This window comes from Synchytrium microbalum, assembly GCF_006535985.1.
Source record: "Synchytrium microbalum strain JEL517 chromosome Unknown SmJEL517_scf0025, whole genome shotgun sequence".
NCBI classification, from domain to species: domain Eukaryota; kingdom Fungi; phylum Chytridiomycota; class Chytridiomycetes; order Synchytriales; family Synchytriaceae; genus Synchytrium; species Synchytrium microbalum.
The window spans coordinates 54,497-73,429 of NW_022158374.1; the positions used below are offsets into that span (position 1 = coordinate 54,497).

The window sequence follows — 18,933 nt, forward strand, 5'->3', positions numbered from 1 at the left end:
ACTACTCCCCTAGTAGACCATTCATAAATCGACTCGAAACACGTCGTTTTATTCCACTTTTGTGAGTGTCTCTCCCGTCTTCGATTGAATCCCTCACTTCCTAAACTCCCTACTTCGTAACATCGACGGACACAACCCTTGGAGAAAAAGTTTGTAGGAGCAAGATTCAGATCCAGACCTGCACACCACTACAGGTATATTTGAGACTGTTTTTCGGACTTGCCGTCAACTCACTCACATCTTGTTTTCGTCAATACCAGGCCATCGCTACAAGGACCCCAGGAAGCTGCCATCTATGGATGCGAACCGAACCATTCAGTGACTATCCACACCTCTGCGTGTTCCAAGAGAGGATCGTTCCACACACTACAACACTTGCGTTGGGTTCTCTCTAATGTGGAGATCGTTGTGACGCCAAGTGCGAGTGAAGTTGTTGGATCCTTCCGATCTATAGTCATTGCAGTAGGAAACACAGGATTATCCCACACCCGCTTGCCGTGGCATTCTCTAATGTAGAGAATGCTGGTGACGCCACAAGCGTCGGTGTTGTTTCATCCTGCATGGTAATGTGGCCATAGCCGGTCCCAAGCCCCGGTTGAGAAACACAGAGGGTCTGATGATTGATACAACAATATTACTGTAGGTCCACAATACCTAAGTCTCTGCAAATCGAACCCAATCTTCTTCCCATATGCTTTCATTGAGAGATATGTACAACTTATGAGCTAGGTTTTATCTAATGAGCAGCGACACTTTCACAACACAGGAAGAGATCATCGATAGTTTGAGATTCAATTAGCATGGCCTAAGAAATACGACGAACAGGATAAGGTTAGATACAAGAACAGAAAGAGTTTTCCAACACGTAATAACTTGTAATGACTGGACTTGCCCAGTAGTTTTCATAGCAATGACCTAAAAAGAGAACAGAAACCGCGTTATTTCACAGCTCCTGAAATACCCAACGACTTCAAGTATACAACTCACCGATGCCATAACATCCCTCCAAGAGGCCTTATCCCACAAATCTTTGCCAGAGGCATCAGGTGGAGTGACAGCACCAGGTTTGGTAGCGTCACTTGGCGCAGCAGCACCAGGTTTGGCTGTGTCGCTTGGAGTAGCAGCAGGTTGTTGTGTAGGAGCAGTGTCGTGAATACTCTTGAGTGGAGCATCAGCGACTTGTACTGCAAGTGGGTGGCGCTTGTGGTGGTGATGACCGATTCCATATTGTTTGTGTGCTTCACGCCTAAGCGTTTGATGTTGGCATTTTGGTTTGCTGAGGAGAAATTGGGAAGGAGGAATTTACCTGGCTTCCATAGCTTTGGCATCTTGTCCCTCCAAGAACTCCATAGCCATTTTCAAGTCCTAAAGTTTGGCGGTAATGTCCGGTTAGCCTTAGTTTCCAGCAAAAGAATAAGGTTTGATGGTGAAACGTACTGCCAACAAGAGCTCTGCACGGTTGTACGAGAAGTCTTCACGAATGACAACACGTAAAAGTTTGCTTTTGTCTGCGTGAGGCTAAATAAGAGGGGTAATAGATCAGACAGTGAGTATGTCAGAACTTGAGGAGATGCGAGACTTACCGCGAGTGTGTACTAAGGATTGTGGATGATGAGCTAAACGTTAGAGTGGTGTCTTTTAACATCAAACCTGAAGGTACGTACTGCTGGCACAATCCAACCTATGGCAGTGAACAACATTCATGTCTTTGTGTCAACAACATGAGAGAACCTTATACATTTGAAGTCAAGTTTTGCAGCCCTCACCTCTTTCGCGAAGCCTACTGGCAACATCAAACTCATCAAAGTGCCGACTTTCATCCTTTGGCAGTTTGAATGCAACGAGTGGAAGTCCCTTGTGAGGATCTTGAGATGATAAGATTTCAAAGCCCATATTTGTAAATTGTTCAGACAAGAATATCGCTGTTTCTTGTAAGTTTTCCATGATGCTTTTGAATCCATTCTTTCCTAGTCGAATCATGACCTAGAGTAACGGCCACAAAAAACAAGTTTAAAATTTATCAGTATCGCAATTGACGACTCAGTGACGCTTTACATAGTATTGGGCAATGACTTGAGAAGAACCTTTACTGAAATTCAAGGTGAAGGAAGCTTGGTCTGCTCCAAGATAGTTGACGTGGAAGACGAGATCGTCAGGTAAGAATTCTTTGGATCTCCAGATGCACCATCCAACTCCCTAGTGCAACGGAAAAAAACCCATGCTCGAGTGGCCCAGACTATATAAATGCACTGAATATGCGCTTACTGGATACACGAGTCCATATTTATGACCTGAAGTGTTGATGCTATTTCATAGGCTTGATATGAGTTTCAAATCTATTAGCGACCTCTGACCTCAGCCCTTGTTTTACCTTGCGACACAAGGCAACCGGAAATCCCATACCAAGTCTGGTACCAAGAAGGGAGCTACGAAACCACCAGAAGCTGCATCTAATATTTAATTCAGATGAAAATGTTAGCTCAGGAACTGTTCAGTGTTAAAACGGCCGTGCTATATAGCTCTTTATACCAACGTGAATAGGAACATTCCACCCAGTCTTCTTATTAATCTCCACCAACAAGTCATTCAAAGTCTTGACATCTTCGTAATGACCAGTGTATGTTGATCCCAAGATAGCCACAGTACCAATAGTGTTTTCATCAACCATAGCCGCAGCTTGTTTGGGATCCATAAACATTTGATCTTCAGTGCAGAATACATAACGAGCTTCGATTTCGAGGTATCGGACAGCTTTTTCCCAGCATACTTGGACGTTTGCTCCCTATTGTATCAGGATTAGACCCTTGAAGACCTTTGCAAAAAAAGGTCATACATCTGTCTCTACTATACCATGATAAGGTTTGGCTTTTCTTTTGATTTCCCTTCCTTTTCACGACGTAATTGCCAGCGCCTTTTCATGGCTAATGTACTCAAAATGATGGCTGTAATTTAAAAGCTGGTATTAATTTCCATAATGTATATGATGTGTGGTTGAGAAGTAGGAACTTGCCTTCACTAGATCCCACAGTTGAGACACCAAGAGCTGGTTCATCTGCACTGAGAGGAGCATGGAACTATGAAAAAAGGACAAAGTAGGGTTTATTTGAAAAGGACATAACACACATTTAAAGTCCAAGGGCAACAAAAAAAAAACAGGACAATCCAAACATCAGTCAAGCAACAGACGCCTGATGGAACTTACAAGTCGACCCAGCATGTTGACACAGCGGTTCTGAAGCTCAACTGTGATGGGGTATTCTTCATAGTTGACTATGATGACGAAAGAGAGTCAAGAAAACTTTTCGAAAAGGCGTAAAGCCTGACACGCACTGAGATTCTATAGGGACAGGAAAAAACGTATGAGATGGAAAGGGAATAAAAATTTAATCTGGTAATGCATTTACGCATAATAGGTACCTTGTTGAAGGACTCTTCCATGAGCTTTTCAGCTTCAGGCTCCATGTAGGTTGTGACAAAGCTTGCCAGGTTGAGAGCAGGTCGACCGTCTAGTTCGAGTTCGTCTTTGATGAGTTGGTATGCAGTTGAAGGTGGCATTTCCTCCTAAAAGCGACAAACATAACGTGATCAGCGGGTTGTGATTTAAGATCCAACGATCCAACACAGGCAGTGCGTTCGTGATAAGAGCTGAGAATCACGTAGCAGCAGTCGTGAGTGTACATAAGCTCGGGGAATCCAAATTGACCATCGTACGGTCGATATAAAGCAAGAATAAAAATCACGTTGAACACATCAAGGTTTCGTGATTTCTTGATGTTGAAGATACCGATGCATTCCACTCCACCAGGACCCGGAAGACAGAAGATCCGTTTTCTTACCGCTGGAAGCTCATATTTTGGTATAGATTCGCGACTAATTATTGGATTTTTGTTAGTAAGTCCACTCGATATAATCAACAAAACTCTTGACTTGAAGCTTACGACCACTTGCTGCCAAACACGTGAGGTTGGACTGAGTTTTCTTCGCCTGGGACCATTGCTGATAGGACCATGGTAGGTTCTGCTATGAGCGATCGACTATGAAATGTTGTTGGATGTGAATGCTTTTGACTGAGCTTGTAGGAGAAACGCCGACTAGAAATTCAGGGTCTTATGCAAAAGAGGTCAACAGTTTTTGAGTAAGCTACCAATATACAATTTGCTATTGGACGTGCCTGTGGTCGTGTTGGTCTGGGTGGATTTCTGGGTTGCATTTGATTCAACATCAGTACCAGTGTGAATTGTGAACCACTCATCTGACTGATCTTTTTTCTTCCATTCACAACATAGATGTTTACACGTTATAGACCTTCCTTATCCTCCTGAACACATTGGATGTGTTTGAAAAGTATCTTTGCAACTCATGTTACAACGAAAACGCATGCAGCACGCTGTTTGAAACTCACAGAGGGCCCACGACTCACTTGAACTCAAAGTTTATAGTGTTATTCGTCTAATCGTTAGCTCTCTGGTAAGACAAAAACACCCCCACCATGAAGATCCTGCAACAAGCCTCAATGACTTGGCGTACTGACGTTCATCTTCCAACAATATTAGGCTATTGCTAAGTAATCTTGCAAGTCTGAGCATTGAGATCCTCATTGGGGCAACATGATGGTCAAGATTGACAAGACTGGAACGACTCATCGTCCTGTATCTGCTGACTGTAACACTGTGTGCGATGTCAAGACTGGTGGTGCCTTGAAAGTGATGGTACCTCGTCTCCGCTATGTGTTGTGGCGTGAGTCGATAAAATAGTAGTTGCTGGACATGGTGAGTCAGAACATTGGCAAAAAAGTACTGAAACCAACTTGATATTATCTTCCTCACATTCAGGTCTTCACTTCCAAGTGACTTTCAATTTGAAATCTCCTGCATGGAAATGCTGGACATTGGCTCAAGCTACCTCAAGAACCAATATCGTCGTAAGTCATACACACACTCCTTTGAGGCTTGTTTGTTTTCGACCTCAACTCTGTCTCTCCGTGAATCAATCTAATCCCTTCCCCTTAGTAGTGGATTGATGATGGTACCTCGTCAATAGGCTCTTTGACTGAATGTACACGACATTAGCTAAACGACTTTGCAGTGCCGCTTAGTGTTGGTCGCAACCTTCGTTCTCTTGGCCTTTCGTGCATCGTATCCTTGATTATGAATCTGATCAAGACTCTTGCAAGGGCCGCTTTTCAATCATGTTATCACCTTTCCCAATCCTTAACGATCAAGGATGAACCTAATGTGTTGCTGATTTGGACTAAAGCTGCAATGGCTGATATGTCAACTATAATATCCCGGCTCACGCATTTTGAAGGGCCTTGGAGCTGGGTAGTTGATCCTTTGTGGTGTTTTATATTTGGAAGGGATGTTGCCAGTCGAGGGTTTTCCGCATTGTTGCTTGTCATAGATCGTTATAGAGACCTTTTTTGGCAATAGCATGTTAATGCGGATGACTCAGAAGCCCTTCATAAAACACGACAAACAAGTCCAATCAAATTCTTTCGCTGGTGTAATCGTTCCGCTCTGCAGAGTAGGATGGATGGAAACCTAATAATAGCAAAATATGTGGTAATGGTAATGTTACCTTCACCTCAAACATCTTGAAATTCATGACTTGCTGTCGTCTACTATAATATATGCGTACTAGCTCTATTGAAACGAAGCGTCAGTACAAAATATACTCCTTACAGCAAATGCTTCAAAAAGTGCTCCGCAGCCAAAAAAACGTGTAGCAGCAAGGCGAAGATCCGGTGTAAGACGGTTGTCAAGTACTTCAAGAATACTTAACGATATATTTGACTGTGTGAATTCTTTGTTAAATCTCTCTTCTTGCTGCTTCTATCTCAAAACTTGTTGGAATATTGGAATTGTTTGAAGAACGAAGAAACGACAGACTTGTATGGCGTTAATTCAGTCGCATCAGCTCACGTTAAAGGCCCAGTGCAAATTAAACACATTGGATACCAGAAGCTGAGGTAGTAAGTCAAATGTGAGCTCCTGATTTAGTCTTCATTTGGACTTGCGTCCAAATTTTGCGTTTAGATAAAACCAAGTCTTTTCAAATCTGGACACCGACCTCCGAAAAGCTCGTTTCGTATATCAGAAAGGCATAGAAACTCATATGGAACTCAATTATTAACGTCTATTGATCCTCCGCTTGCAGTAATGTGCCCCGTCGGTCGTGTATTATGCCCGAAAACAGTAACACTACGCAACATTTAGAACACCCATACAGTCCCCACTTTTAACCCAACCACAGAATCACAACTGCTATCAAACATCTTAACACACTGTTGAACTATTGTTTCTTTCTACACAAATGCGATACAGCAATACAAAAGCAACCGAAGTCAGATGACGAAGAATTAAGAGACACAGTTAACTTAGAATCGATTGCAGAATAGTAGTACCAGCAGCGTTATTGTCTTGCGCCCAAAAATGGCCGGCATCATTCAACACAAAGTACGTAAGACCCCTTTCGGAATTCTGTTGACCAAATGTCCATGGTTTCAACGCATGCTAAAAAAAAGAATACGGCTCAGGAATTAATTCTCGCGACACAGAGCATCCATACCACCACATACCTTAAACCCCTTATTTCCATTCCACGTCAAATTCCCAATCATCCACTGCACTCCCAGCTCATTCGTAATGAAATCAAGCGTTCCTGAAATGATTGTGACCTTGACGCCAAAGTTAAGCAAGGATGGAAGGAGTCGGTATGAAGGATAGCTTCCGTCAGGGTTTAATTTCAGGAGGACTTGGACAGAGCATGGGAGGAATTGGGTTGGGGAGCCGGGTATGTTTGTGTGGATGGCGGCGCGGAAGTCTGGTGCCTAGTTTTAAGACGATTGGTGTGAATGAGGAGTGGCTTAACGGATCATTACACGACGATTTACATTGGTGATTCCCAGTAAGGCCAAATCGCCTTGGTTGAAAGAAGTTACACAGGTCGTTAACTTGTAGTCGTAATCTAATTCGAACATTATGTGGTCAGCTCAGGTTCGGCATTATGAGTTCGGCAGCTCCCAAAAGCTATGAATTATCCAACTCACAGTTAAAGCATGCATTAGCCCTACGCAAAAAAGTCATCTGGTCAGCTCCACGTAAATATTAGCTTACGCCCAAAGAACTCACCCCATCTTCTGCACATAATACTGCTGTATCCCATCAATAATAGCCGCACAAGCAGGGACAAACGTAAATTCCTGTCCATTGGCGAAATTAGTCTGGATCGCTGCCTGGCATGCAGCTCCAATGGCATTGATATTGGTAATGGCAGTGGCATTTCCGTTCAGGAGATTCACATTGGCTTGTTCCGCGAATGTTACTTGGGACAGGTATTGCCGTGATGGGTCCATCCAGGGTGACGCGACTGCGATGCCTTCAATGTTCATCTGGGTGAGATTGGTTAGTGTCTGAGGAGGAGCGTGTAAGGGGATTGAAGGAGACTCAGAGACTCACGAATCCATTTCCACCGAACCATCGTGCATAGACATTTTGGAAGAGGATGTAGCGTGTGAGGTATGGGATGTACATTCCGGCGTAGCTTTCTCCGGTTAGGAAGATCTAAGCATGATATGGAGCACTTTTGTTAGCAGGACTATTTCAGAACAGCATGAAAAGATGACTACCTTGTGAGATTGAAGCTGAGGAAACACGTAAAGAAACCGCTTCAAGAACGTATACAGCATTTGAGTAATTTGAAGCTCGTTCGTTGGTAGTGGAGCACTGTTGGAATACGAATATCCAGTACCGATGGGTTGATCAACTAGGAATTGTTGAGATTGGGTTTAAGTTTGGTCATGATCATGCACCATACCGACTTACTGTACACCACATGAGCTTGATTAGACCATGCATTAGGATTGGCGAAGAAGTTGCCCGTAGGCGTAACAAGAAAAGGACCTAACGGCCAGGTGTTAATCCTGTGTCCACGCTCCGCGACTTTTGATTCACATACCAGTCTCCTTAAACAGCCCAATCAAACTCGAGCACCCCGGTCCACCATTCAAGAAAATAACGAGCTGATTGCTATCACTCGGGCCAGGAAAGTACCAGAAAAACACGTTCGACACCACAGTCTTGTTGAATAGAGGTCCAATCGGCATATATCCTGAATACGAGTTCATGGCTATGGCATTGACATCAGCGGGAAAGTACCGAATGGGTGTCGAGATTTTAAAAGATGCGGCTGTAAAGCGAGTAGCAAAAAATCAGTTTAGTTCAGATCCCGACGAGGGAGTTATGTAAATGCAAACAAGAGTTTGTACAAGCACGTAAAGCAATGTAAATTTACCTGTTGGCAGGTTCTGCAGCCACGGCATCTTCCACGGACCCCAATTCTGACCCCAGGATGCCGAAAATGCCATGGTTGGCATGTTTGTTAGAATAGCGATTACGAGCAACGTCCACCGTCGTAATGACACAGATGTACTGGCAGATGATTTCAAAATACGATGAAACATGATGAGGATTTTGTATGATGTCTACTCCGTGCTGCAGATGTTGGCGATCTTGTAAGTTCTTGAAAGTTTGACGGGGTGTTCCACGTTGGTTTTAGTAGATCCAGTCGATTTGACACTCTATAGCAGACGTTTTTGAAGATGCAATTGATGTGGTCAACTTCCACTTGACTACTTTACTACACTAACTGTCACTTTCTAAGATCGGCGCCAAACTTTTGAAAGGATGGTTTTTTGGCACGCGCAGCAGAAAAAGACGGCAAGGTAAACTGCGTAAACAATACAATGCCACTTTGGATGATCGCACCTGCTTAATGAACAATATTGAAGCAATGTAGGTTTTGTCTGTACACTGACCTGTTGGGAAAATTTCATCGATTTTAACTACGATTGGAAGTCTCAACACACTATTGAACTGAGTAACATATCTATTATTCGTTTTGCCTTGCAGGAACACGTTACAGACTAGTGGGGCCCCCAATAACTTCAACATAAACCACACCACCCTCACTAATCCCAGATTCTCGTAAACTAGCATCAGGCGCAAGCGGTACCCATCTACGTCCCAACAGCACTCCAACTCTCAGTCCCTTCGCTGTACCTAAAGCAGCATCATAGTTTGCCCTCGAGTGGGTTCCAAGTCCAAGAGATTTGATACAGACAGCATCACTTCGAATAAGATGCGTCAACATGGATGTGGAAATGTCTAGTGTCGGGATTGATACGGTGCAAGAGGGTGCGAATTCGTCGAAATCGGGAGTGTATGCTTTGACCTGGACTGATTTTCTGTCGTCAGATGCCTAGGGTGGGTTGTCAATCCAAGGACGCTGAAAAAAACCGTGTTTGGAATTACTTGAGTACCTTTCCAGATCCAATATATTCTCGTCTAAGACCAGGTTCAATGGCTTGTCTTATAACGGCATCAATCTCTCGGTCAAAGGATGGTGTATTCGGTCCATCGAAAGTTCCACTAAGCTTTTCATTGGCGCCTGCTTTTCGTGACACTTCAGGTTCACCGTAAATCTCATCCATGCCTTCATTCACTAATGCCAAAAAAACCGATAAGAATGTATGCTTATTTGTCGAATCAACAGTGTGTAAACACTCACTGATGGACTCCATAGTCTCAAACATCTCCATTCTTTCAGCGTATTTAGCCTCTCGGCGTTGAACTGTTGTCAGACTCTCTTCAAAGTTGGAGTAGCTCATGCACTTTAGAGCATCGATTTCAGCGCGATTGATTTTGTGGTTGGAGGCAGCTACTTGAGCTCGTGTTTGAATCATGGCTGCGGCACCGAAATTCCTGTCTGCGAGCATGCGATAATGGGCTACTTGAGAAGCAATGATTCTAGCACGTGGGATTTCACCCCGTTGGACTAGCATTCTGATCTGGCCAAGCTAGAGGAAATAGCCTGTGAGCATGAAGATATTGGAGCCAAATGATTAAGCAAGTGGTTTCCTTTTGGTAGGAGAGCTTCATGATAATCTTGATGACTTCAAATTCAAGATTCACGTTTCGCCTACCAATGCTCGTTCAGTTCGTTCTACATCGTTCCTGTCTCGTCCAAGATCCCGAGACACTCGTTTCACATTTGATTTGGCTTCTTTGAGACGTGCATCACGTCTTGCTGGCAGTGAAGATTCAAACATGGAGCTGCCAAACATGATCGAAATTTGGTAGAAGTCTCAGGAATTCAAGGTGGTGGAAATGACAGAGAGGGGAGCAAAGAGTACTAGTTTCTTAAGGGATTTCTTGCGTCTTGCGTTATAGGGAGAGTATCTTTGACCGATGATACAAAGATTGGCGAATGGTGATTGATGTAGGCTTGCCGAAGCTCACGGAAGATTTTGCACAGTAAACTTGGACGAGATAACCTAATAGAAATCTAAAAATTGTAAATTAAATCGTCTAGCGTACGGGACATGTTGCCAACTACGTGCCTTGCTTCCTCTTAACTTTGTTAAGAATTCACAATTGTCAAGACAGAAGGTTCTCTTTCCGGTCAAGTTAATACATTAGGTACGAATCCTCAACTCATTTCATATTCAGATCTATTAAGCCCTTAACGTTTCCATTAACACCATCGCATTGCCTTCTAGCATCAACGTCTTCCAACAATGGGGCTCCTGACAATTTTAAAGAAGATCCGCCAAAAGGAAAAGGAGATGCGCTTGCTCATGCTGTAAGCACTTACATTCTCAACTGATCTGATACAGCAGCCTCTTGAATCTCTGGCAATGACCAACATTAAAAAATTCTAGAGGATTGGACAATGCAGGCAAGACAACCATCCTGAAAAAGATCAACGGAGAGCCTATAGATCAGATATCACCTACTCTTGGTTTCAATATCAAGACGTTGGAGCATGACGGGTACGGCAGAACAGCGCGTTTATTTCAAACACTATGTTGACCAACTCCTTTTAAGGTACAAGCTCAACATATGGGACGTTGGAGGCCAGAAATCAATTCGCTCGTATTGGAGGAATTATTTCGAAAAGACGGATGGACTAGTGTGGGTGGTGGATTCAGCTGATCGCAAAGAGCGATTGGACGATTGTCGGCGAGAGTTGTCTGCGCTTTTGCTAGAGGAGGTACGTTTGACTAGTGCTTGATATTGTATATGGAGCAGTAGAGATTGATATGGTGTTTGACTTTGTTTAGAGATTGGCTGGTGCATCGCTGCTCATATTCGCAAACAAGCAGGATTTGCCAGGCTCGCTATCTGTAGATCAAATACGAGAAGTACGAATTGCTAAAATACGTGGAGCAATCTCGAAGCAAACCACATCAGAGTCTGATAATTTCTCTCATTATAGGCACTACAGTTGGATTCGATACAAACACACCATTGGCACATTGAATCCTGTTCAGCCGTAAAAGGAACCAACCTACTGAATGGAATGAATTGGGTTGTAGGAGATATCGCGTCACGAATATTTATGCTAGAGTGATCTATAAGTGTAACTTGTATCCATTTGCAAATAGTGTTAATATATTTGACCGACATCATGACGACGTGAGTTGGACAGGATCAACGAGAGCACTACCACGATCAGATATGTGGCAGACACGAATAATGAAATGATCCAAACAATCCCAGTAGTGACATTTGTGTTTAAACTTTTCGTCCGTGAGAACGATCATCGTGTACGACGCTGCCAGTTTGTGATTCCTTGACTTGATTCATCTTCACAACACCCTTAGTAACATACAAACGGCACAAGACAATGGCAAACCAACGTATCAAGAGCCTCCAAGGCCACCTCCAAGTCAACAACAATCTGTCTGACATTGTTACTCATGAATTCAGTTCAGATGATGCATTTGAAGCTCAGTTCGTCGAAGAGAACCCCACCGTAATGCCAACCGGCGTGAAGGCATCTGAAGTATCTCAGCTCCAGTTCACTATCCCAGACAGTGTCAAACCTGTCCGCGATCGTGTTATTAAGTTTATGGAGGATTATGTTTACCCTGGTGAGTAGTCGTCGCGTTTTCCTGTAGCGAACTGGTTGGATCATTTACTGACCTTTCTCTATTGCTAGTCGAGAAGCTAATGGAGGAAGCTGGTTCTCGCGCTGAGTTCCGAAAGCAGCTCAAGTCTATTCAAGACGAAGCAAAACGTCAAGGACTATGGGCTCTTGGACACCCGAAGGAGATTGGCGGTGGCGGGTAAGCTTCCAATGCACTTTAAGTCTCCTGATGCTGTGGAGCACCTCGTTTCCTCATCTGTGTCCAATGCCATTCTAACACTTTTCGTCTCCTAGTCTACCATTCATGGACTATGTCTTTGTCAACGAAGTACAAGGACGTTCCGAAATCGGCAGTTTCTGCTTGGTATGTCTTTGGCATAATGCTCGGATTTGCATTGTGGTATTTCGCTCTAACAAAGACACTTGTAGGGAACTCACACTCTCCAAGACTCGTTGATGATGTTCCGATACGGTACTGAAGACATGAAGCGCAAGTACTTGCGCCGTCTGGTTGCTGCTGAAATCAGTATGTTCTCTGCCCCTCTCGTTTTCCCTTGAAAGCCAAAGCTGGAAAAGAATTAACACACTTTCGCTTTGTCAGGCCCTTCATTCGCCATGACTGAACCCGATGTTGCATCTGCCGATCCAGTGCAATTGAAGACAAAAGCTGAATTGATTGGTGATTCTTGGGTAATAAATGGACATAAATGGTGAGATAAGATTGCTAATCCAGATTCACTCGTCATTTATCTCTCAACGCTTTCAATTGAGGAAATCTCTAATAACCAACCCAACTTTATTAGGTTCACATCAGGAGCCAAGGGAGCTGAATACACTGTCGTTATGGTTCGCACAGAGTTCAACGCTCCAATCCATGCTTCATTCTCCATGATCTTGGTACCCACCAACACCCCTGGTTACAACATCATTGATGACACAAAAGTGCTTGGTATTGAAGGAAACCATTGCGAGGTATACACTCTGTTTTGAGAACGTTGAAGGCTCACAGAAATGGGTGACACAAATGCTAAAACAGGTCGCTTGTTAGGTCATCTATGACAACGTACGAGTTCCTAAAGACCACTTGCTTGGTCCACGAGGTCAAGGATTCATCATTGCTCAAGAACGTCTCGGGTAAGCATCAATCCTTTCGGAGTTTCGTTTGGGGACGTAGAATACATTCCACTAAATCGACTACCTTTGTTATCATTTACCAGACCTGGAAGAATCTTCCATTGTATGAGATGGTGCGTCCGTCAGTGCCTAGTCTGCATACAGGAGCTCCTTTCGTTTTCGTCTTAAGCGGTTTCTCCCACGTCGATACCACCTACTTGACAAAACATTTCTAACCAACTTCAACCGCTTTCACAGGTTGGGACAAATGCAAAGAGGATATGACTTGATGTGCCAACGTCTCAACTCCCGCATGATTCGAGGAGAGCCATTGGGCACCAAGCAGTTGATGCAGAAGTTCGTTTACGAGTCGTATGTAGACAGTAAGTTTCGGTGATTTGTTGATTCGGTAGATGTCGTAATTGGGGAAATGTGGCCTCAAAGCGCTGCTGATGCTGCAAAGCAATTCTACGAGGGTGTTTCGAATTTCAGTCGCAATTCATTTTTTTGAGCAAATTACTTTTGCACCTAAAATAGTTCAAACCTCTCGTCTCCTCACATTGGCTGCCGCTACCAAGATTGATGCAGGTATATACTGCACTTCTATTAACCTATCTGTCCAAATAAGTTTGTCGCAGACAACCAACATTGGATTTCTTTGCTTCAGGTGGACAAGCCCGTGTTGAAATCGCCGCCATCAAGATCTATGGAGGTGGATGTCTCCACCGTGTCATTGACAGAGCCGTACAAGTACACGGTGCTGCTGGTCTAACAGACAGAACACCTCTGTCTCATATGTACCGTGCTGCTCGATTTGGTCGTATTTATGATGGAGTATGTTTTGATGGTTGAGAACTGCTTTCAAAGGTCGAGGTCTGATGGCTACTTTCTCTGTATAGCCTGATGAGACACACATTACGAGAATGGCTCCTGCCATTTTGGCTGAATATGCTAAAGGTATGATGTGAATTGGTTGCCTTCTTTGTAGTGTTTTTGTGTCCTTTAACTTTGAAAACTGAAATCGACATCTTTCTTAGGAAAAGGGTGGGATTTTGGAAACCGCAGTTAAACTGTTTCACGCAAACAATTTTGTCGACTTCAAAAAATTCGTATTGCTTGAAAAGTCTTTTGTCTTAATGAAATAAATGGACATTTCCAACCGATTAAACATCTCTACGTTTCAACTGTGAGAGGGGTTATTTGGCTTGTTTTTCACTGCTTTTCTGTTTGAAGAACGTCTCGTTAATTCTTATGGCTTCCAATGTTTTTCAAAGCACTGAAAGCCGAAATCAAAGCTGTCTCATTCGCCGTTGAACACGCTGATCTCATCACGTTGATCTCATCAACTTTAAGTGAGACGAATATAGGCACTCGCCTATCTATATCAAGGCACCGAATACAAAGTCAAATGGACGCCAATGGCATATCTTGATGACCATATGGCAGGCGAAATCACACGTCGCTGTGTTGAATGCAAATATGAAAATGGACTACAGTACTGATTTTTTGTGTTGTGGTTGTCGGCACTCTGACGACGCATATTTTGATAAAAAGAAGACAGAACTGTGAAGAATCACAAAACTGGCCCACTAAGAGAAGATAATATCAAGAGTTCTTGTCCAGTTGTTACTTTCATGATCCCGCAAGTAGTTTGGTACAGCTTTGCATTTGATAATCTTGATGCTAGCTGGTTTGTACTTCAACAGCACTTAATTTTGCTTTTCTTGACCCTTTTAACGCTGCGTCGTGGCCTTAGTAAGCCATGATGGCAACGAAGGAACCATATCATGTATCAGTACTTTGTTGCAACATGCAATGGGTCAAACTGGCGTTGATCATATACACGAAAAAATCCCATTCACACCAGCACAATAAGAAAAAGGGATTCACAGATACTGCCTTGTAAATCGTTGCTCCACTTTATACCAGCAAAATAATGCCACATGCAGTAGTTTAGGGATCCATCTTTCGTACTGTCCAACAGCAGGCACAGGTTCTCTCCACATCACACAGAGGTTGCACAATCATCCGTTCTCATTGTTTTATGTGTCCTCATTGTTCCTGATGCCAATCGAAAAGGGACAATTGTGCTCCCAAAGAATAAGAACTTCTTCACCATTTACACTGCCCAAGAGGAGTCACAGGTTGTTCATCATCACACATAGATTGCGAATCAGCACGATCTACATGTCCATTAGCTTTATGTAAATACTTCAAATGCGGCAGTTTGACATTCTTGCACGGTCTTGAAAGAGACCTTGGATGGGAGAGCTGAATGATGCGTATGATGTCATGTCGCTGCCACTGGCGGATTTGAATGTGCCGTGTGAGGATACCCGACATTTTGGCGTCCCAAATAGCATTTTTTATATGAGAATCTCCAAAACAAAAACATAAACGAGGTAAACAGCATCTCAGCATAAACATTCGTCGACCCAAGCTCACCCTCAGATGCGTTCCACCAGCATGAGAGAAATGCTCCGTGTCGTGACTCTCGATGTAACAGCCACCGTAAGCGTGGTGCCCTTCTGCGTCATCAAAAACTAGCACAACAGTTTTTTCTGTTCATCATAATAATTCAAACACGATCCAAACAGTTCCACCCTTTTCATTAGCTCATAAAACCACACAGCAAAACCGTGGACACCACTTCTGCTCAAATGCAAAAATCTACATTCACTAAACTTAACTATACACATATATGATCCCATTCCCACCAACAGCAACAAGCAGTTTACTTGCATTGTCTTCTCTATCATCACTCTTTCTATGAAACCTGAACGGAAAAATCCCGTCAATACAAACAAAAACACAAATTCACTCGCACTTGATAAACTCACCATTTACACTGCCCAATAGGCGCCATAGCCTCTTCATCATCACACATAGATATCATATCATCTCGTTCCAATCGTCCATTCGACAGTCTCCATATAAACACTCCAAATGCAGCGGTTTGCTTTTGTTGTATAGTCTTGGACGAGCTTTTAGAGGGGGAGCTGAATGATGCGAACGATTTCATGTCGCTGCCGCCGGCGTATGCGAATGTTCCGTGTGGGGATACACGGGCCTCAATTCGTGTCTACGTATTGAGTTGTGTTTAGTTTTGTTTGAGCAAACAAAAAAAAAAGGTCTAAGTGGCTATTATAATAGGACACTTACACCAGGAGCAATCTCCCTTGCAGCCAGCGCACGAGACGATGATCCAGTCCGTAAATCAACCAATCGTAATTGCGAATCACAAGAGATCAACACAAATCCAGAATCAGATGGGTGTGGTTGTAATGAAGTAACAGCAGTTTTGCTAAAAAAACTAGTGAGGGAAGCACCGATGACACTACTTAATATCAGGAGTCTAAGCTTACTTGAGTCGCAATTCACCAAGCTGCAGCGTATGCAACAAAATCAGCGTCCGTGTTTTGTATATCCGTATTGAATATGATAGTGATGCAACGAGTGTTTCAGCCTACCAAGAATAAAAATGAGATAAAGTCGACTTCCGATGTTATTGTAATAGTCCTTTTTCCTTTTTTTTACCTGAGAATCTCCACAAAACAAAAAGGACGTAAACGGCTCATTAGCATTCACACCCGTAAATCTCGGCTTATCCTCCGATGCATCCCATATCTTCAGACTGTTATCAGATGAACATGATGCGGCTCTACATATCAAGTCCCAGTTAGTCTCTTTTTTTATGCCGTCCACAACCACATGCACAATATACCGATCTTCACCGCCATCATCCAGCGGACAAAACTCGCACTTGCCAATAACCCTCGTATGCACCTTCCTCCAAATCCTAACAATCTTACCCCGCTTCCAATCCCACAGTTTCACATCCCCATCCATATCAGATGTCATGAGCCACTGTGGCCGTGTCTTGTGAAAGGAGACCGTTAGTGTCGGCTTGGATGTATGGGTATCGAGATGCATTATGGGCGATCCGGTTAGGACGTCCCAGAAGGACATTGTGCGGGATTCGCCGGCTGTTACGAGGACAATCCTAACACCAAAAAACCATGTTAAGTATATTGCAAATTGCCAAAAATGGAAAATCAGCCACTCACATATTCTCTTCAGGAATCTCTGTAATATCAATACATCTCACATTCCCAACACACGGACCACATTTCCGTGCCAGCACAAACTCGGACGTTTCATTCTGTATTGGCGGAGGAGGTACAGGCCGTGGGTCCACATCTAGTAAGCTCGCAACAGGAGGTTGACTACGTCTATCTGATTCAGATGCAGGCGGTGGCGACCTTGCTGATGAGGATGCAGGTGCTGTGTCAAAAGGTGTTGTGAGCAAGAAAACATCTCAGAGCACGGATCGATAATAACATCTTACGTGTTCGAGTACTTAGATTCTCCCGCCTCCTCGACCTTACAGAAGCAGACGAAACAATCGGCGCCGGACCAGCAGGCGGCCTAACAACATCCACAACCTCCTTCCTACTCTCAGCAAGATATTCATTATGAAGCTCCCGTGGCGATTTCACACCAACAGGCGTCTTATTCCCCCCTTTACTCTTCTCCACAACAGCCTTCTCTTCCACAACCGGCGTCGGCTGAGGAACAATCCCACACAGCAACCTCACATCCGTGATAACATTCTGCGCAACATCCCAACACGCAATCAATGTTTCAAGTGTCGGTCCTTCAGGTAGTTCAGTAAGTCCAGAATCTGGGATTACACTTGCGAATACAAGTGCTTCTACTGCATCGTCCACGCCCCGTGTCTTGCAAAAGCGTGCTACGGTATGTGATGCTCGGACGGCGGGTGTGAGAGTATTCAGTCTATCGTTCTAAACAAAAAACAGCCTGAGTAATAGCAAAGTATTCTTGACATTGACATCAGCACTCACAGATTCCAAATTACAAAGCTTCTGCAGCACACCACTCAATTTCTCCTGCTGCTTCTCCAACTTCCGAATACGTGATGCCAGTTTGCTCGTCTTAGCCTTCTCAGCCTCTAACTGTTTCTCAGCTGTATCTTTCTCTCGATCTCTAGCTGATTTCTCCCGTTTCCCGTCCGTTTTAACCACGTCAGCTTTAGCCTGAGCTTGCGTTTGTTGATGTACACCTTCAGCAGCAACAGCAACATCCGGCACCAAAATAGCTTTCTGCTCAGCCTGCTGCTGCTGCTGCTGATACTCCTGCACATACATCTGCGGTTCCTGCACATACATTTGCGGTCCCGACAGCCCATCACTCCCATTCCCAAACCTCTCATCAATACCATGCGCCCTCACAAGCCCCTTAATCCTCTCAATCTCCTGTCCGCGACTATCCATACTCGCGTCAAACCACCCGTCTCGCCTTTTGACCTTCTTCTTGGTACTCGCAGAAGGTATACCAGTCTTTACAGGTGGCAGCACAGATGTATCGCTCAATTCATATGTAGCCTTCCGATCTGCGTACCGCGCAGAGTATGAGTCCACATACTGTTTTGCGGGCTGGTTGCGTGGAGCTGGTTGGAAGACAGGTTCGTATTGCGCTAGATATGACAGTGCAGGTTGTGTGCGATTAATTCCTAATGTTGGCTGGTGCTGGTGCAGTCGGAGATCTTCTCGTGATGCGGAGATGGGTGGGAGGATGTTGTAGTGCTGTTGCTTTTGCTGGTGTGTGTACATTGGCTGTTCATATTGCTGTTGCCAGTGTCTTGATCCTCCATAATCCATCGTTTTGGGAAAACAGGTTTTTTTGCAACAATTGTGCGGTTCGAGGCCTAGATGACGGTGGGATCAGTTACATACGGCATATGAATATTGAATATGGGGCACCCTACACTTGCCGAAAGTTACATCAAGCTGGAACGATCATGTCTTTCGAAAAATGAAAAGTTGTCCAGTCCCCTGATTTTTGAAACAACAAATAGAGGAAGGACAG

General features: G+C 43.9%; 4 protein-coding genes across 4 annotated transcripts; 1 reads left to right on the top strand and 3 right to left on the bottom strand.

Annotated features, from left to right (window-relative positions):
* Positions 1 to 736: 736 nt before the first annotated feature.
* Positions 737 to 4,009, bottom strand: GAD1A (glutamate decarboxylase; the record flags this gene model as incomplete). Its single annotated transcript, XM_031169981.1, has 19 exons — positions 737 to 805; positions 874 to 915; positions 988 to 1,246; positions 1,307 to 1,365; positions 1,438 to 1,518; positions 1,584 to 1,595; positions 1,665 to 1,681; positions 1,767 to 1,983; positions 2,056 to 2,196; positions 2,266 to 2,305; positions 2,372 to 2,450; positions 2,530 to 2,782; positions 2,851 to 2,942; positions 3,017 to 3,074; positions 3,203 to 3,270; positions 3,331 to 3,337; positions 3,418 to 3,561; positions 3,837 to 3,870; positions 3,939 to 4,009. The coding sequence occupies 19 exons, from the start codon at positions 4,007 to 4,009 to the stop codon at positions 737 to 739; spliced, it is 1,743 nt and encodes a 580-aa protein (XP_031024001.1).
* A 4,907-nt stretch (positions 4,010 to 8,916) lies between these two features.
* Positions 8,917 to 10,123, bottom strand: SmJEL517_g04054 (uncharacterized protein; the record flags this gene model as incomplete). The annotated part of the gene is made up of 4 exons (XM_031169982.1): positions 8,917 to 9,258; positions 9,320 to 9,501; positions 9,568 to 9,856; positions 9,983 to 10,123. 4 exons carry the CDS (start codon positions 10,121 to 10,123, stop codon positions 8,917 to 8,919), a joined length of 954 nt encoding a protein of 317 aa, XP_031023994.1.
* Positions 10,124 to 10,576: 453 nt separating this feature from the next.
* Positions 10,577 to 11,412, top strand: SmJEL517_g04055 (uncharacterized protein; the record flags this gene model as incomplete). Its single annotated transcript, XM_031169983.1, has 5 exons — positions 10,577 to 10,641; positions 10,721 to 10,831; positions 10,887 to 11,052; positions 11,123 to 11,203; positions 11,278 to 11,412. The coding sequence occupies 5 exons, from the start codon at positions 10,577 to 10,579 to the stop codon at positions 11,410 to 11,412; spliced, it is 558 nt and encodes a 185-aa protein (XP_031023995.1).
* A 4,317-nt stretch (positions 11,413 to 15,729) lies between these two features.
* SmJEL517_g04056 (uncharacterized protein) lies at positions 15,730 to 18,725 on the bottom strand (the record flags this gene model as incomplete). The annotated part of the gene is made up of 9 exons (XM_031169984.1): positions 15,730 to 15,820; positions 15,885 to 16,126; positions 16,207 to 16,348; positions 16,410 to 16,510; positions 16,582 to 16,705; positions 16,769 to 17,047; positions 17,112 to 17,328; positions 17,393 to 17,849; positions 17,910 to 18,725. The coding sequence occupies 9 exons, from the start codon at positions 18,723 to 18,725 to the stop codon at positions 15,730 to 15,732; spliced, it is 2,469 nt and encodes an 822-aa protein (XP_031023996.1).
* Between the last annotated feature and the right edge of the window lie 208 nt (positions 18,726 to 18,933).